At 38.7% G+C, this 20,274-nt stretch overlaps 1 protein-coding gene across 1 annotated transcript in view; it reads right to left on the bottom strand.

The window, feature by feature from the left end:
• The window catches only part of DCHS2 (dachsous cadherin-related 2), a 107,030-nt gene that overhangs the window by 41,174 nt on the left and 45,582 nt on the right, over nucleotides 1-20,274 (bottom strand). Inside the window, exons 2-4 of the mRNA XM_069854981.1 lie at nucleotides 16,917-17,108; nucleotides 10,279-10,510; nucleotides 28-264 (exon numbers count right to left, since the gene is read on the bottom strand). Of these exons, the coding sequence (XP_069711082.1) occupies nucleotides 28-264; nucleotides 10,279-10,510; nucleotides 16,917-17,108 (661 nt within the window). The remainder of the gene's footprint in view (nucleotides 1-27; nucleotides 265-10,278; nucleotides 10,511-16,916; nucleotides 17,109-20,274) is intronic.

The raw sequence follows: 20,274 nt of genomic DNA on the forward strand, positions 1-20,274 counted from the left end.
GCAGTGTGGTCTGAGCAAACAACTTACTTGGAGGTTCTCTGGCCCTTACAGTGCCGATCAGGCAGTCTTCAGGTGCATCTTCAGGAACAGAAAAGGCATAGCGGGATCTCTCAAATATGGCAGGGGCTGAAACAGTCTGAAGGATGTTTACTGTAACAGCCGCATTGGTGGCAGAGGGAAGGCCACCACCATCCCGTGCAGAAATAGTCAGGAAGAGCACAGAACTTGCCAGGTGACAAAGAGCTGAGGTCAGGTAAATAATTCCTGAAAGTATACAGAAAAGTTCTCAAATAAAACATTTACAAAATCTGGGTTGAAGTCCTGAAACAGAAATCTTAAGAGCAATGGGCTCTGTGGAAAGTATCTGGGAAGTAATCACCTGATGTCTGATCACAAGTTTCTGGTAAAATACCCTCTAATAGCAAATTCTAAGGTCTGTTGAACTTGCAAGGCTCTAACAATTACATTTTATGTAAACTTTATGAAATAATTTGTTGAAAAGAAAATGCAATACTCTGTCCAGAAATACAGCATTTTGGATGTGCCTTCCTCAAGATAAATACAGTTTCATCCTTTGACCCTGATGAATGAGACTAGCTGTCTCCAAATACATTCTCTTCCGACTGCTAAAATATGTCTTTAGTAATACCAGATAATTATTCTTAATTTTCAATTTTCTGTATATGACTAAAACCATCCACATCTAACTATTGTTACCTGAGATGGTAGTATGCATAGGAAGAATGAACATGGCAGGAATCCTCTCTGATCATCTTTACAGTAAAAGCTTGTATGAACTTTAAAGAAAGCTTTGTTTGAGTGAAAACTTCAGTCTCAGCAACGAGAATTACATCCAAATCATAGCTCTCTACGGGATGTTCATAATGGTCTACAATTATCCAAAACTGATTATTGCTAATTGTTCTGCGAGAGACAGACAGTCATTCATTGTCCTTTGCAAGCAAATACAGGATTCATAAATGAAGATATAAACACACAAGCAAATCATTAGCCCTCAGAGCACTCTAAATTGTCTGGTCTGGTTGAAATGAGCATAAATACTTAGGAATTTAGGGGAGCACACAAAATCATAGAGCAATATAGCAGATCAAAGTATGTTTGTTAGTTCATAAACAGTATAAAAGAATTATAGCCTGAGGCACATACTTAAAGACCAGCTGCTTTCAGCCAGGTAATATTCTAAGACCCTTTGATGGTCACCGATTTTGCACACAGAAAACTATTTGTAAAGTAATTTTTTCAACATGAAGATTGAGGTGACAAAGTGCAAGAAGATTTTGTTAGCAATAACTGAGTTTAGTTAAATATGCACTAAATGCCAAAACTGCAGTAAGCTAAGTAGTAAGGTTGCAGTAAATGCCAGTGATTCAAACAATAAGGACAACTTACTACATATCAACAGACACCTTTAAGAAACCATCTCTGCTTTTTGTAGAAGCTGGTGAAGACACAAAGCTTCTAGCAGCTCAGTAAAACCAAACTTTTAAACTTTGATCTACCTTTGTAATTTCCTTTCTCTCAAAAAAGGTTTAGTAGGGAGAACATTCGGCATTCAAGTCAGACATTTAGTGGTCCTGTTCGTCAGACAGGGTAAAATTTAGATTTAATTCAAAGTGCCTTAGAAGAATCAGTGCATGACTCAACTACAATGTATCTTCTCAAAATTTATCTTGAAGCCACAACATTAATTTGCTAAGATGCATTTTTAAGCAGAATAATGGATAATAAATAAAATCCTTATAAATATTCAAATGTGCATGTGGAATACTTTCCAATTTTACTGCAAGGACACTACAGTAAAAAACTGTCTTGACTGGGCACCAGCCATAGTCATTTGCATCTCAGAATTTGTTGCTTCAGAGAACTTGGAGGAAAATTAGGTTAGTGCAGTACAAAATATATTTGTTGATGGTGAAAAACACTTTCCAGAAAGACTACTAAAGGAAACGGAATAATGAGACAGCTGCTCTGAAAGGGACGTTTAACTGAGACTGAAGCTTACAGCAGGGGATCACACAGACACAACTGTCGTTCTACTTCAAGAAGTCAATGCGAGAAAAATGCCACCTTCTTTCTACAGAGCTTAGCTCTCCGTGTATAAGGACAGACTTATCTGCTGCCTTTAATAACATTTAACTCCCATTCTTTAAATTTATTGTTTACATTAGTACAGTGCCTTGAAGATTTTATCCTCTGGTAATTTCTCATTCTGCAGGAGAGAGAGCTGCAATCAATTTTGCTTCACAGTGAACGATCACATAATTAAATACCAGATGAAGCTTCAACACTTAGTCTCACTTACTCCTCGCCAATCTCATTTTCTTGACTAGATCTGCATGGGTAGAACTAACTGCAGATACCAAGCGTTAGAAATCAAAAACAAGACCCAGATTTGCCTGTCATGATTTGCACACATGTTTTCGACAGAATCTGCAATGCTGGTTGCATGATAACAACAGACACCACAGGCTCTAGTTTGGGAACAACCGCTCTGCACTAGCACAGGTTAGCTCAGCACAGCCATAACGGGAGACACTGACACTTTGCTGCAGAACAATCTGTGCTTACTGGCTAGCATAAATTGTTAAAACAGTTTGAAGAGTCCAATGTACCATCAAGAGCTAGTACAAATGAAGGATGAAATCATGACTGCCAACTCTTTGGTCTGCTTCATACTTACTCACTCACTGTACATGCTAGGGCACTAACTTCCAAGTTGTTCTTGCTCTTCGCTCTGTGCCCATCTACAATGAAATATAAATGAAGCCAATGTTCACCCGGAACATGCAAATGCGTTAGTGAAAGACACCACTTCTGCAATTGCCATCCTCTGGCAATGACAAAATTCCTCGTGGGATTTTGTTGTTCTTGGTTCTGTGGAGATGGACCCTACTCCACAGGTCAGTTAGCTGCTAAGTGCTGTTTCTCAAGAGTTAAAAGCAGGAGACAGGGGCCCACATATAATAATTCTTTTAAAATGTATTTCTGATCATCTGCATGATGCTGTGTTCAGTCCTAACATTACAACAGCATATATCACCAAAGCAGGTCTACTCAACAAAAGTCCTTTTTGTATGGCAGAAATAATATTGGTTATCCTAACAGGATTTCCACTCATACCTCTAGCTGACCACTTTGAAAACCTATGTGTTTTTCCACAGGGCCCTCATGTAAGCAAATCAAAACCAAGCCCTATCTTTATAGTCAAATCAGTCAAACCCTGCAGAGGCAAAGATAAAAATCAGGATGTATTACCTTCAATAACAAAGCCTGGATGGCATAGAAATGCCTACTCATTTTAATAGCTTCAATATTTTCTCATTGTTCATGAAATAAAGGCAACCTTAGAACATAGCAGGAGGAATAAAATCACAGCTATCAAAAGTGTCCTCTAAGACCACAAAACTGAACTACCTAACAACTTTAAATGATGGTAGTATTCCTTCAGCAAATATCCAGCTGGCATACCCTGACATGCAGCTCAGACAGTAAGCAGATGGCAAAAAGATACATATAGTTCTTCACCCCAATTCACCTCCAAAGCTGGCTGCTGGCCCTGTACATAGGTCAATGCTGACCCACTGACCTGCTCAGAGCATGTATTAGCCAACCTGGCCCACCAGCTTCTTAGTGTGGAGACACACTTTGAGCTCTGCTTTTTATGTGCTTTTTTATGTCCAAAACATTTTTAGGATGAGCACAGACCGGGTGATCTTCCAAGAGGTGGATGCAGTTCGGAGGTGCAGACTTTGCATTAACATTAAAACCATCATTTTTATAGGGAAGAACAATAGGGCTTCTGCTTGACAGTTCTATTTAAGTTTTTCTGATCTTCTACTACACATACTCCCCCACTACATTAATTTTAACATTCTAACAGTGTGAAGGCATTTTGCGAAGGTTATGTGCTCTATTTGTGTGACCTGCCACTTTCTTCCTTTCTTTAGGTTAACTGAGAACATGAAGTACATTAAGAACATCTGTACTTCAGACTCATAGAGTCTTTATCAAAGAAAAGTGCTGATTGTCTAAATTTCACATTATTCCTCTCTTCAAAATGGGAGGTTTGGGCTCATCTTTTTCCTTTTCCTCATTTTTACTGTTATCAGCCCACATCATCCATGTAATGCCATGTGAATTTGTTCTTTGTCTCACCTGGCAGGTTCTTCTGAGTTCTAACGCTAACTTAACTACAAGAAATGGATGTGGGCTAGAATATTTTTGTAAATACTATGCATTGCTTCATGCATAAGGAATCTCAAGTACACACGTTCCCTCACTATCGCATGGCTGAGTTTTTAGCACACAGCTTGTAGGGATTTTTCTCTTTATAGATGGGCCATTCTCTTGGAATTTATTCATAAAAGAAGAAAAAAGCCACATATATTAAGAGCTTGCACTATGGATATTTTTTTTCATGTAGCTTCCCCCACAGCTTTCTTTCAGGGCCAAAATTTGCATTTATACTTACTAGAGTAAATTTTGTGTAGTGTTTCCTGTACCCTTCATCTTAGATTTCTCATCAGATGAGATCTCAGGGAAGAGAGATGTCCACAAATCACTCGGCAAAAACTTAGTGAGCTAAACCAATGTCTCCGACATATTCCTTTGATTTGCAACATTCTGAATGTGTTATCAATTTCGTATGAAAGATCAGAAAAACAGTAATTAAAGAAACTGAAGTTTAAAAGGAAAGTGGCCTCAAAATAGTCCAAAATAAAACACTCCTAATTTTAAATGTTATTTATGTGAACCTCTTCATATGTTTAGCAAATGTACCACATGCTATTGAAAATGCCAAAAGTAGTTTAAAAAGAAATTATTTTTTCCTACAATACTATACAAAAGCATCATCAATCATTTGAAAATGGCCTTGTTTTCTTTAAAAAGGATGCATTCCCTATTTCCTCTGATGCATATTAAAATCTGCTAAATATTAAGCACCACAATACATGGAGTTAAGCAATGCTTGAAATTATTTTTTCCCCAAAAATAAATTTAGCTATTTCAACTACTGTTTTCAACCTGTATTGTAATAAGAACAAAGTAAAACCTTTCATGTAATGAAAAATTCCCCAAGATGTAACTGTTAAACCACAACTTGTCCATTTTTTTCAATAAAAGAAAACTTGTCAACATCCTTAAACAGAAATGAATCTATTCTGGTGCTTTGAATAAAATAGTTTATTTTAATTGACATTGAATTGCATTTATATATGGTGCCATAGTACAGTAATGGAAATAGTTTAGCACTAAATTGCACACTGACAAAACGAGAAAAACATATCCATGGAGGAATTGTTCCACAGAAGCTCTACACTTAATCCCTCTTTTTCCATCCATTAGCAGGCACTGCTAAAGAGAAAAGATGCTGGATTTACATCTGCCTTTTGGCTGATTAAATTAATAACTCTTATATTCTTAAATTTTCATGTCCTTCAGGTGTATTTCTCCTTTTATTCTTCTCCAATGGACTAACCTACTAGACAGCTCTACAGGTCCTACAGGCCATTTTAGTCACATGATGACCTATGCTATTCAGTTAAAATGAAATCAGAACGCATCTTAAAGGAAATTATCTTTTTAGCTACTCAAAATTTCCTCAGAAGGATGTTCATTTTGCAGAAGCTGTACTTTTGTGCTTAAAAAAGCTATTTTTAATGCTGAACTACTGACCAGGTCTTGAAACAAGGTTTGTCTGTTGTACTCAATATGTATTTTTTTGGCAAATAAGTAGCAGCTGATACTATGAGAAAAGGTTGATTCAAGTACCTTCAAATCAATGGAAAGCTCTCCAAATTCTTTACTGTATTGTGTTTGCACAGCAAAGGGGCTGCAGGGTTTGGTTTCTGTGAGAAGCTGCTAGAAGCTTCCCCTATGCCTGATGGGAAACCACGTCAGTCTGCTCCAAGATGAACTTGCTGCTGGCTGTGGCCAAGACCATCAAGTGGTAGCGCCTTTGTGATAACATATTTAAGATGGGAAAAAATCCCTGCTGCACAACAGCAGCTGGGAAAGAGAAGTGAGAATATGTAAGAAAAACAACTCTTAATACATCAAGGTCAATAAAAGAGGCAGAGGAGGTGCTTCCCTATAGCTCTTGGTGAAGACCTTGGTGAGGCAGGCTGTTCCCCTGCAGCCCACAGAGGTTAAAAGTGGAGTAGATATCCACCTGCAGCCCTTGGAGGACCCCATGCTGGAGCAGGTGGATGCTCGAAGGAGGATGTGGACTCTGTAGCCTGTGCTGAAGCAGGCTCTTGGCAGGACCTGTAGATCTATGAGAGGGGATCCCATGTTGTAGCGGATTTGCTGGCAAGACTTACAACCCCACAGTGGACCTATAGTGAAGCCATCTGTTCCAGAAGGACTGCACCCCATGGAAGGAGCCCATGCCAGAGCAGCTCATGAAAAACTAAACCCCATGGGAAGGCCCCACGTTGGAGAAGTTTGTGGAGAACTGCCTCCCCCAGGATGTTCCCCATACTGGAGCAGGGGAAGAGTGTTAGGAGGAAGGAGCAGCAGAGACAATGTGTGATAAAGTGACCACAACCCTCATTACCCATCCCGCCATGCCACTGAAGGGGAGGAGGCAGAGAAATCGGGAGTAAAGTTGACCCCAGGAAGAGGAGAGAGTTGGGAAGAGGGTGTTTTGAGACTTGGTTCTGTTTCTCATGACTCCATAATGAAAGTTTAGCAATTCAGTTGTTAATCCTGAAGTCTTAAAGTTAAGCACTGCATGGGTTTTCTGTCACACTTGTGATTGTATCCTGTGACTTACATTTTTAATTACCTACTCAGCCATAACCATAAATAGACTGTCTTTCAGATAGCTTGTTAGATAACAATGGGGAAAAAAAACTTAACATAGCCCAAATAGTTTCTTAGCCAGAAGAGCTCTTCAACTTGCTCTGTTCTAACCAGTTAATGAGTATTGTTCATAGACCGTGCATGGATCAGTTATCTACAAAAGGAAACATAATGAAACCAAGATGTTGTTTAGACCAGCACCAGAAACAAATGATAGCAAGAGTCACGAACTAGCAGAGGAACTGGTTTACAGTTCCCTATCCATACATTTTTCTACTCACACAGTTTTTAAAGTGGTTTTTCTCTTGTGGACAGTCTATCATCAATCAAATTAAAAATACTTCATTCATTTCAAAAGGAAATGCAATAAATGTTACTTATGGGTATAGAATCATATCACAAACAATAAATGCAGTATCTAAAAGCTAAAATAGCAAATATATACCACTAATATAGATTTGCGTATAATTTAAAAAACAGAGTTACCTATCAGCTCAATGAAAGGTTCTTCCTTCCCATGCCCACTGAATTTATCTATATATGAGATCCACGTGTCATAGTGCATGAAACAAAAGATGAAGCCCCTTGGAGGAGCGTGGATGCGGCTCAACCTCATAATAACTATGTATTAAAAGCACCACTGATATATCCTATGCAGCCAGTGGTTGACCAGTTGGTACGATATCCTGTATTGTGAATACAGCTCAACATACAAAGCTAAAAGCTTTCTTGATATATCCATACAAATGCTTTAGTGAAGCAACAGCCAGAAACAAGCTATAGTAATGAAGAATTTGGGTAACGGTTTTGATTTTTTTTATCTGCTGATCTTTAAAAAATGAAAAAGGGATAGGGGGGAGGGAGGCATGAATCTTTAGTCAGTATTCTAAGTGCAGCACTCCAAAAACAGCCCCTAAGAAAAGTCTACAGTGAGATAAATTTTCAAATACACAATCTAGATGACATAAAATAGAAATTATATATGCCATATAGAACAGCGTCATCTTGCATATAATTTTAATGTATCACAGTGTAATGTGACAAACCGTTGGCTATTAATTAATTTATATCTCATAATAATGAAAATATTTCTGTCTACTTCTACATCTAATACTAAAGGTCATAAAAAACTAATGCACTGATTTTCACTCCTCATTTCTTAATGCTCTATCAATGAGAAAAAATAATCATTTAAAAAACTGAACTTATGAGGAAAGCAAATTCATGGAAGACTTCAACACCATTGCCACACCTTTTTTTAGGTCCTCTAACTGTGAAAAGAGCAGATAAATCAGAATATGCCATACTGCAAACTGGAAAAACTGTAGAACACATCCACAGACTGCACATCCACAAGATCAGAAAACCAAAGACAAAACTGCAATATAATCTTGATCGCCTTATTGGTTTGGGGATCCACCTGAAGAATTCCTGTTTCTTGTCACACTTGTTCATTGTTCACAAAATACAGCCCACATAAGCCCCTCACATAACCTTCAGAGAGACAAATCTAAATTAGGCTATATATCATACGAAGACAGCTTTAGCACTACAAAAACTGGAAAATGTCACTGTCCTAAGAAGTAAGGAGAAAAAGCACAAAATCTCTGTGCCTTAACAGCAAGCCACTTGTTTCATCTTCCTCTGAATACTGAACCACTTTCACAGCTATTTAACCTCCAAAGATCGCGAAACTTCTGCGTGACAACTGGCAATTTTAATGTTTATTTTGTTTATAATGCTTATTTTCACCAAAAGTCTAAAAACCATTCTACTCACTAGCGTCTAGGCATAAGCACTATTGTAGGTAGACACAGAAGAATATAAAAAGTGTCTTATTCAGTTACACCTCAACACACATACCATTAATATTAATAAGTTAAAATTAGACACAGTCTGACCTCATGAATTACCCAGGAGATCTGATTAAGTGCAATCCGATTCCAAGCACTATTATTTTGGGTGTAGTGTCTCTGACTTAAACACTCTTCTCATCATGAAATGTCAGCAACAGTGATCTCGCGCAACTTCACCATGCATTTGGTGTGCCTTTGATTAAATACTGTGATAGATCCACAAGAAAATAGTAACTTACGAAGTTATATGGTCTACATGATTCAGCATGATATTTTTCCTATTTCAAGTGCCAATACTGGAAAAAATGGCCAAAAATTCTCACTCTGAGGAAGAAGCTTCTGACAAGAGTGAACCACTGGAAAGCCACTGCTGCTAGCACCATCCACAAGGGCTTTCTCTGACAAGCCGGCTGGGGCAGTTCTAAAATAACTAGTTAAATGCCTGTGGAGATCCTGCTCCCTGATTATTGATTGACCAATGTATTTTTTTACATCAGTTATCCCCCAGAGAATCTGATTGGACAGGCAGTTAAAATTCCACTGTTAAATAAATTCTGAAATAGCCAAGAGAAACAGACCAACTTCCTAAGAAGATTAGTTTCTTCTGTTCACCAGAATATTTTGGGGACTGTGTAAGAAAATGAAAATAGGCACCATTTTTAAAGAATACAGCCTTGCAACATTTTGTACACTAAGCAGCTAATGTATACAACCATTACAAAATTCTAAAAACATATTTAAAAATCCCCTGTGCCATTACCATCGTGAAGCAAAACTGCTGATCAGGACAAATTCACATGCAAAGGCTAGGTCTCAAGTAAAATGGTAGCTGCAGTTTAGTTAACCACTCCCTAGAAGACAGCATGGACATCTGTAGATAAACTGCTCATTTTCTTTCCAGCCGATGTTGATAATTGTTTTAAGGTTAGAAAGCAGACTACAGGGGCTGTTTCAGGGTCATAAGAAAAGTATTTCAATCTAGGAGATTCAACCTATCTTCAAAAAAATTCACCCAGATTTGCTTTTGCTGTAATTGTTTTCGTCACTCCTTCACTGAATCTGTCTTCAGAAACCAGAAGGATGAAAAGACTCATCAGGAGGTAAAAAGCAGAAAAAGACACTTATAAAGCTAATAACTGAATCAAATAGGGAGGCAACTGCATATTGCAAGACTGTGAGCAGCATGGAATGTTATTCTAGCAGAGTGTGGGTAAAGATTAGGACAGAAAGAGATTAAATGGAAGGACAAGCTTATTTGAAGGATATTCTATTGCTCCTCAAAGGCAAAATCTAAACATTTCAGGAATTCATATATTATTGTAAAAAATAGTGGTTTTATTATTTCTTACAATGATAACTAGTTTTACACCTGAAATAGTGGACAAGTGGTATACAGCTTCTCCTCTATTGTAGTGGCATGTACTGTTTCCCATTTTTCTGTTTATTCCAGGGAATAAAAAGGCTTCACATTAAACCTAAATCATTTTCCAGCAGAATCTAAGTTTCAACTGTACGACACAACTACAAATAAAAAAGCATTATCAGGAAGAAGTACATGTTATATGTCTTTTTAAATTGCAGACTCATAAAGTACCTGTGGAAGTATCTACTGTGAAAAAAGAAGAAAATTCTCCTGGGACCAGTTCATATGTGACAATACCATATATGCCTGAATCCTGGTCTGTGGCAACAACATTAATGATCTCTGTTCCTGGATGTGTGTGGCTGCTGATGCTCGTCACATACACAGCTTGCTCAAAAACAGGTTGATTATCATTAATGTCTTCTATCTCAATGCAAACAAAAGCTTGGGCACTCAGTCCACCCTGTTGGATAAATCAGAAAGATAAAAACAAAAAACAAGGTCAATTTTTAAAGTGTATACAACAGACTGATGCATATCTGCCTTCAGCCCATCATTAGGAAATGGAACATGCTGCAACATACGGTATCTCTAATACCCCAAAATACTGCATTCAGACAAGTAATACACTCAGAACAAGTCCAGTCGGCTGAGTACACAAAGTTAAACTTCTTACAGTGGTGAGGCCTGAACACGAAGTTATTTTTGTTAATACTAACAAGCACTAGATGTCAAATCCTTTACAGTCTAATCCCACTCTTACTCCTTCACAGATAAAAGTCAGGGCTTTCCGCCCAAGAAGCACATGCCCCTCAGCCTCACCATCATAACAGCAAATATAAGGTTTTTTCAACAACTGATCAAGAACACAGGCTGAGAGCAGAGCAGGATAGCCAAAAAAGCCAGCCTGTCAGGCTGCTGCCTGAAAGACCTATCCTCAGTTCACCACCCTGGCAGGTTTAAGCAGTTCTGCTCATGCAGTATGCATGCGTCCACACATATGTGTATTTGTGTACATGCAAATGTGTGTGTATATATCTGTATGTATGCACACACGTGTGCATCTCTATACTAATACCTTCACTTTGTGCATGCAAAGACAGAACACTACCAAATCTGATTGAAGCACACAGCTGAAGCAATTTGTTCATGTAAAATTTGTAACCGATTACATAATAATTACATAATAATTTCCAGTGTATTTCTGATCCTGCAGGGAAAGAGAACTCACCATGCTTTCCAGGGAGCTTGGCTCAACCTCTCTGCTCTTGTTTTTATTTCCTACACAAAATGCTGGGAAAAAAGCCAGGCCTCAGTCAATTTCAGGACAAGACATATTTGCGACCCCAGTCTTCATCCATATGGTTGAAGCTCTTGCTACAGGCACGCATCAAGAGCCCACTGAAATACCAGGCAGGAAGCAATGGGAGCACATCTAGCCTTGGTCTGCAGTGAAATCAGAGAAGCGAGAAGCAACTGCAAGCTGGCTTATCAAGCTACACTGCTGCTAAATTGCCATTTGCTACAGCAGAACACTGAATCTGGAAAAAATACAATTCTATGGGTGCCTAAGTGTAGACCCCACAAGGCGTGAGTGATGCAAATGGCTATATACTTCTCAGAGGCAATGCCTCATACTCCCTGTAGGCTCCCTCCATGAGTTTGGAGGGGTTCCTATTACCAAGACTATTTAATAGTTGTAACTAGCAGCTATCAGTGAATGCTAGGGCACTGAGGTGTACAACAGAGGCACAAATCAGCATAGGTGTGTATAGCCTGCACATGCTGTATACAGTACCTTAAGATAGAAATGCAGGAAGAATCCTATGCTCTTCAAAGTCACATTGAAAGTGCTGTGCTTGTCCCAGTCGCTTAAGGAAACCATTAATACAGATAGGATATTGTTGTGTACACATGACAGGATACCCTGTGCGAGTCCAAACTTAAGTTAGCAGTCCCAGTATCTCTGACAGAAAAAATAACTAGGTTGCATATTTCTGTAACACAACTGCTCACGTCAATTATTTTTAAACCTAAAATATAAATGGCATTGCTAGCTAGTCGAGGGAGGTGGCTGTCCTGCTCTCCTCTGCACTGGTGCAGCCTCACTTCAAGTATTGCATGCAATTTGGGGCATTGCAGCATAAAAAGGATCTCAAGCTACTAGAGAGTGTCCAGAGGAGGGCCACAAAGTTGCTGAAATTCTAGAGAGGAAGTCATATGAGGAGCAGCTGAAGTAATTTTGTCTGTTCAGTCTGGAGAAGAGGAGTCTGAACGGGAACCTTATAGCAGTTTACTGCTTCCTCACAAGGGAAGGAGGAGGAGCACATGCTGATCTCTTCTCCCTTGTGACCAATAGTAGGACCCAAGGGAATGGCAGGAAGATGCGCATGTGGAGGCCTAAGTTTGGTATTAGGAAAAGATTCTTCACTCAGAGGGTGGTGGAGCACTGCAATAGGCTCCCCAGGGAAGGAGACATGGTACCAAGTTTAACAATATTCAAGAAGCATTTGGACAATGCACTCGGACAAATAGTGTAAATCTGGGGGTTGTCTTAAGCAGGGATAGGAGCTGGATTCAATGATCCTTGTGGGTCCCTTCCAACTCAGGTCATTCTGTGATTCTGTAATAAAAAGCATTTGAAAGAGGCAAGATTTGGAACAGCATGAAACCAAGCTGCAAAAACTCATGAGAACTTGTGTTAAACTGCTTCTTCCAAGTTTCATTATTGTTAAACAGACATTAAAAAAGCCCACTCTTCAGTCAATTTGTATTTATCCTATGGAGTTAAGACTGTAAAGTCTTTGGAAACAGATTAATTCTAAGTATATGGTGTAAGCAAATCGAAGATCTACTGTAATACCTAATCTCTCGGAAGACAGACCAAATTTTATAATGGAGATGCATTCCTCTTTTCCTGAAGAAGCAGTTTATTGCCTCACACATGAGTCAAGAACTATATTAACTTACTATATTAACTGGTTATGGCCCCATTCTTGTTCCGGCTATGAAATTTTTAAGTATCATCCCAAGTGAGAAGGAACAAACTGCAATTTCTAAGCACGTGGATATATTTGGTCTACTCAGAAGAAAGCATGATACAGATCTTCCAAAATATGGAAGTTGATTTAAACAAGTCTGTTGCTCACAGAAAATTACATTTGTCAAAACATATTACAGGCAACAGAAAGCCACAGTTGTTCATGTTGAAATCCCTCTTCTCAAATGTTCAAGTTTTTTTAACTACTGTTGTGCTATATGATGTAAAAATATTACAATTACAACAGCTTCTTCGTAAGAATCCTGAGATCTCTGTGTCCTGTGGATCAAAAAGGTGACATAAGAAACCACCACTGAGTCAAACTAACTGCAGGTAATATTTTCTGTACTTTGGCAGGACCAAATTTGTGTGAAAATATAAAGCTATTAGCATATCCCTTTATTATGTCTCAAAAAATAAAAATATCCTGCCTTTGGCAAAAGAAATTATTTGGCTTATTAAGTAGAAATGGTGCTGCTTTGAATAGCCGTGTTGATGCTGTAAAACACTGAAGAATCCATCAAGATTTCCACTACAGACTCCAAAGTTTTTGTCAGTGAATGGTGCTGTCAAGCTTTTGTTTCAAACTAAACTGCGACATATAGGATTCCTGACACGAAGACTTTTGTTGTTGTTGTAAAAGATACATTACCTTGAATGTTGTCAAAATGGAGAGACATTGCAAATTATTTCAAAAGCTTTAACTTCTTCAGAAGCTTTGCTTGCGAGTGTCAAGTGTTTATCTCTAAATTTCAGTAGCTTCAGTGTAAAAGACAGAGAAAACTGGACAAGCAGTGCAGTTTAACAAAGAGCAGATCAAGAAGAAAGTCTATACAGAATATATAGAAAGGCAGAAATATATAGAAAGGCAGTCTATACAGAAAGGCAGTAAGAAAGTTATTAGACTCTGTTCTTCAGAGTCTAAATAAATACAAGCATACATAACTGGCAGAATTTACATGATTAACAAATGATCGTTCCAGTACTTGTCTGAAGATGAGCAGTAACATAAAAAGAGGTGATGTCATATTCTATGTGATAGGCAGTGTCATGATCTGCAGCAAGTGATGGCATATGAATAACACGAGGGTCACCCTCACTACCAAAATCAGCGCTGCCAGCTGAAAAGCCTAATACTAACATTATGATCAGTCTTGTCTCCACTTCATTAGTGCAAGTGCTCCCACAAGCTCTCACAGGATGTTTATTTAACACCAATTTAACAGAATCTGTTTCCCACATGCCCGTCTATGGGCTCTTGAATGCAACTCCTGTTCTCCCATTACTCTTTCTACATAGTGCATAAAATACAGGATGAACTCGCTCCAAAACCATGTAATGGAGTGGCCATGAACAGGTGGATAAAATTGATAGCTTTACTGTAAGATGAACTGAGCAACACCTGGCAAATATTTCTTTTCCTCCTCATTTCTAATTAACTTCGTTATTTTCTTTCCTTTCCATTTCTCTCCCTCTGCTTTGTCAAGTGACCCCTCACTTTTTCACTGTACACATTTCTCCCCGGATCACAGCCTCTACTTTGAACACCACACCTAACATCTATAATTCATTAAAATCAGCAGCAGAATTCCAGCAGATGAAACATCCTACTACAATTAAAAATTGGAAGTAAATCAACATAAGTTCATGTATACTGAAAATAGATAATAAATACTGAATTTAGGTGCTTTAGTATTTAGATATTTTAGACAAGAAATCATCGGGATCTATGAAGTACTGAATTCCAGTAAAAAGATCAAGTCCTGCTTGTCACTGACAAGGCAATTGAAAATTGAATCCCCCTCCTCTATTACTGAACTTCTGAAAAGACAAGGTCCCTAAAAGAAGGTAAATCACAGAACATTTTGAAAACTAAATGCTCTACAGCTTCAATGCACTGGCATTTTCCTTTAACTTTTGACTAAGATTTATCACTAGAGCACTAATTTAACCAAAAAAAGGATCAAACTTTTTTCACACAAACTATTTTCTTTCATATTTTCAAAATAATCTTCTGGACCGCACTGGATATCTGAGAAACTTATCAGAATTTCACTGCAAATGTTCAGCTCTCTAACAAAGACTAACCTTGATAGTCCAGATACACGTATGTGTTCTTTACATTTACAGAGCTTCAAACCATGTATATGAGAGGGAAAAAAATGAAAGGACGAACCATAGCAGAATTTTCTGCTGTTATATGTTATAATACTGACTAATCTGTTCTTTAAGACTTGGAAATTCGCACACGTGTGCTAAAAAACTTTGCCTAGAAAGGATTTTCGAAGACAGAAATGACAAATCAGAGAAATTCCAAAACAGGTATATTGACTTACTTCTGCTGAAAAGATTACAGACACTGTCCTAACACAGAGACTTACATTGTTAGATTATTAGATGTTAAAGTAAGATAGACTTAGGGAATAAACACACAAACAAACAAACAACATTCATATACAATTGTTTCTGCTCAAAAAAACCCCAAATCTATGGGGAAGAAAAGGCACACCGCTAAAGGCACTATTAATAGAAGAGAATGCTTCTGTAACCCCTGAAATAAATACTGAATAATGACAGCTAAAGAAAAAAAGCAGACTAATTACTTAGCTATTACACATATATCCAAATTCAACAGCATACAAATATACCCTCAGCTACAAATACACCTCACAAAATGCAGTAATTAATATCAAGCATCAACTGCAGCTTTTTATCTACTTATGAATATGGAAGTCACAGTTCATGAAGTTTCATCAGTATACTGTAGCAAAAAGCACATACATTACTGTGAAAAATACAGTACCTCAAGCACAACTAGTATAAATTTTTAAATCTATATTAGACATGCTTAGGACAATACCTTAAGTGCAAGCTTAATATCCAAAGTATGAAATCAAGACTGTGTAGCCTGAAATAATTTAATTTCAACATTTTTCAGCTCAAATTGTGCTGCAAAATGTGACCTGAATAACCTAAATCTGCAAGTTTAAAAAAGTGTCCATATGTGTCAATATTTGCAACCAACTAGCAATGTTTTTTTCAATCGCTTCACAGTTCACTACTAAACCTCAAGAAAGTCTGGTCTTCTTCTGGTCCTCTCACTACAAATACCCTTCGGATACTTTCCTAACAAAATGAACCCAGGAATTACTTTCTTCCAGTTCTTTTCAGGAGTCAGATTACCAAACTCTTCTGTGCCATCCAGTAGACCAAGTATCCATATCCAGACATCCTGATGTATTCCCACCATGTCTCCTCATTGTCCTTGCCAAACAGATACCTGAAATGGGCTATTACAGCCACATACAACTACCTCGCCCTCACTGTACCGTGAATAACTACTTTCGAGCACCAGCTCCTCCTCTAAAGTGGGAAAAAATTCAGACATACTGCTGCAAAGAGGCTGTACCCAGCCACAGCAACTGCAATGGCATCTGCTGGCTAGAAAGGATGAGGAAAGCTATCCAGAAAAACCGCTGGCACCCACAGTAGCCAGACAGTTCTAGCACAAGTTAGTGATTTATTATTGCTGTTGTCAACTTGAAAGTGGGGAGCAGAGATCCACTGGTTCCAAGGCGAGGGGAAATCAGCCAGGACTAACACATCTTAAAATGGTTTTCAACAATTTGTTTGGGAGTGATTTTGGATTTCACAGGCAATTTTAACAATTTTGGTCAAAATTTATGCTTTGTGAAGTATCAAATCCTGCCCTCTTTAGGGGAAAAAATTCTGCAATTTTCACATACGCCATTTTCCTTTAGAAGTATACAACACACTCAAATTTGCAAACACATTCACAAATCCAGCAGTAAGAAAAGGCAAGACTTACTCCATCCGTAGCTTTGACTAAGAGATCGTAAACGGCTGGATCACCTTCCCTGTCAATATCTTGAGACACACAGATCTGACCAGTACTTGGGTCAATCTGGAAGGCTTTGGATTTCTCATAATAGTGGAATCCATCATAAAGAGAATACTCAATTTCACCAAACTGGTCAGCATCTGCATCTGTTGCCTTGACCTGCAGGGAAACAACAGAGGTAAAAATGAAACCAGCAAAATCATAGAATCATAGAATCACCAGGTTGGAAGAGACCCACCGGATCATCAAGTCCAACCATTCCTATCAAACACTAAACCATGCCCCTCAGCGCCTAGTCCACCTGTCCCTTAAACACCTCCAGGGAAGGTGACTCAACCACCTCCCTGGGCAGCCTGTTCCAGTGCCCAATGACCCTTTCTGTGAAATTTTTTTTCCCAATGTCCAGCCTAAACCTCCCCTGGTGGAGCCTGAGGCCATTTCCTCATCATTTAAAAAATCACAGACACTGTTTTAAATATACCTGTTTGTGTTTTAAAAGCAAATGTGTATACATGTAATAATCACACTGCTACCTACACTGTCTGTCTGCAGTTCATAAAATAATGACTCAGCTACTGATAGTGTAATTACTGCAACAAGAACGAAAGATTGACTAGACCTTATCTGTATCGACTAGACTTCGTCTGTAACATTACTTGTTTATCTGTCAATAATTACTTCAATCAAGCGAACTCACAGTTACTGGAAGAGCCATACACCTTAAGCCATGTTAGTAGGTCATGCCCTAAGCTACTTTCCTTTCAGTGGACGTAGGTCTTCTGAAAAACACAGCACTCAGACAGAAAAGTGCTGCAGGACATCCTTACCTAATATATTTTCTAAAAGATTCCACAGAGCTTAACTTTGTACTTCATTTGAAAGAGGGCTTGGTGACACAGTGATCCACACTAGTTAAGGACTGGAGGGGGGGTGTTGATCTCCAGTCCTCTCTTCGAGGAGCCAAAGCTCTATAAACACAACTAAACACGACCATCACATGCATGCACAGCACAAAGCAAGATATACACAGATGGCAGTAAGTCCCTCTGAGAGACTTAATTACCTTGCCAGTGTAGCCTTGCATGTAGCTATAATGGCTGAATGACAAACAAGCCTAATATTTTTTATTTTCAGCTATATTAAGTAAATCTAAAAAGCAGCATGAATTCTGCTGCAAATCCCAAAAAAATGTTGTAAATAAATACTTTTAAAAAACACTCCCTTCAGAGAGAGATTCCTATGCAACCACATGGCAAGAAGTGGGGAAATATATATATATATATATATACACACACACATATACAATACTAAGTCCTACTGATCAGGAAAACAGGTGGCAAGGAAGAAAACCTAACTGGGTGATAGTTAGAGGCCAGAGCCGGGCAATGGTAGCCATGGGGCAGGGTGACTTATCGAGGGCACAAAATGAAATCCATGTGATCCTCCCTTTCTTTCCAGCTAAGTCTTTCCATGCTTAAGTCTTCTTGTGTTACCAATGGATCAGACTAGACCAGTACAGTAGATGTACATAAGATGCCTTCAGAAGCTTCTTAAAACCTAGGGTGACTTCCAACATGTTGTATCACCCTCCCTCAGCTGTTTTAAGGGACTCAGGAGACATTATACAAACAGTAGTGGGTCAATGTTTGAACATGTGATTAAAGCAGTGACTAGCCCAGAAAATACTTAAAAGAACCCAATAATTTCCCAGTGATTTAATACAGAACACAGCTGAAAGTTTTTTCTAACACTAAAATCCTTTCTTTTGATGCACAAGGAGTACGTGTGGGCAGAAATCAACAAACCCTTTAAAATATTTTAATAAATGATTGCTGTAGCAATTATGTTTTGCCATTACCACATACGTGTGCCCTGCGAGGAGAGGCTGCGGGAACAGGGCTTTTTTAACCTGGAGAAGAGAAAGTTTCAGGGGAATTGAATAGCCACTATCCAGTGCCCAGGAGGAAGTTACTTGAAAGACAGCATGCCAGGCTCTTTGCTCAGGTGCAGGGCAGGAGATGGGTAAGACGCCTGAAGATTATTCAGTGCTAGAAGAGGCTCACTGACCAGAGGGGCTAGCATCTCCATCTCCAACCTCAGAGTTTTGAGATTCAACTGGACAGACCTGAACAGCCAAGGCTGCAACAGAGACCTGCCACTGCCTCCTCCATCCCCAGGGAACTCCACAAATAAACACTGCCCAGGTGCATTAGCACCACGACACCACTGTGCTGCTTCACAAGCCACCAAAAGTCAAGTCAACAGGATGCTCATGTGAAACTCTTGCTCTTTGGGAAAGAGGTGAATTGGTTAAATAAGTATTTGATAAACAGAATATTTTTCTACCTTGCACCTTCAATTTTACAGCTCTCTGATAAAATATTTTGTAATGAGTTTGGCTGTCCTTTGGCACGTTCCATTATGAAAGCTTTCACTTAAATTTACAAAGACCTCAGAAGAAAATAACTTACAAAAATAAGTACACATTAAAAGAGCCAGTAATTTAGTTCTCCAATCTGTCATTATTGGAGATACTTAAAGGATTTCTCCGCCTCAGTTGGTTTTAATTTGTATTTATACTTCAAAGATGATAAATGCTGTGTTTTTTCCATTAGCCTACCTGTGCAAGTACAATGCCTGAAGAACTTAATGAAGCTTTGGAAACCTTACTATTGCAAAGCCTGAGAGCTAAAATTATCGTGAGCTCAGAGAGGAGGTCTGAGCCAGCCATCACCTGCATCTAGGCTGATAAGGTGAGACCCGTGGCCATCAATCACAGACAAGGCAAAGGCAGGGGTCTGCACATGACTGCACGTACAGATAAACATCTGGCACAGTTTAAGGCACAGTTTAAAAAAGATCAAGTAGGCCAGGCCGGGGACTATTCCTAGCAATAAGTTTGGATGAGGTCATCCTGTTGTAGGGATGTAAATGAATCTAGCTACATGGACACAAGCTGTGCCAGGTAATTTGGCCTCGGGGCCCTAGAACAGTCCTTGGCTGTTTGTCCTACAAACAAGGCCTTAAAGACTAGTCAATGCCTTCATCACATGCTCACTTCTTCGCCCACAGAGGAATTGTTCTGGCACTACAATACTGAACTTTTACTGAATTAAAACCAAATGAATGAAAATATGGCTTGGGAAGGCTGAAAAGCATAGAAGTGGGGAAAAGGAAACCATGTAAGAAGTGCCAAGGCAAATTATAGAACTAAAACTTACTCTAGACCAGTTACTTCCATCAGAATTTTAATATTACAGACAACCCAAAAAATACACATTATTTCAATTAGCTGGGTTTTTTTTTTCCTTTGTTGGGTTTTGGT

The sequence above is a fragment of the Phaenicophaeus curvirostris genome, chromosome 4, assembly GCF_032191515.1.
Source record: "Phaenicophaeus curvirostris isolate KB17595 chromosome 4, BPBGC_Pcur_1.0, whole genome shotgun sequence".
Lineage (NCBI taxonomy): Eukaryota > Metazoa > Chordata > Aves > Cuculiformes > Cuculidae > Phaenicophaeus > Phaenicophaeus curvirostris.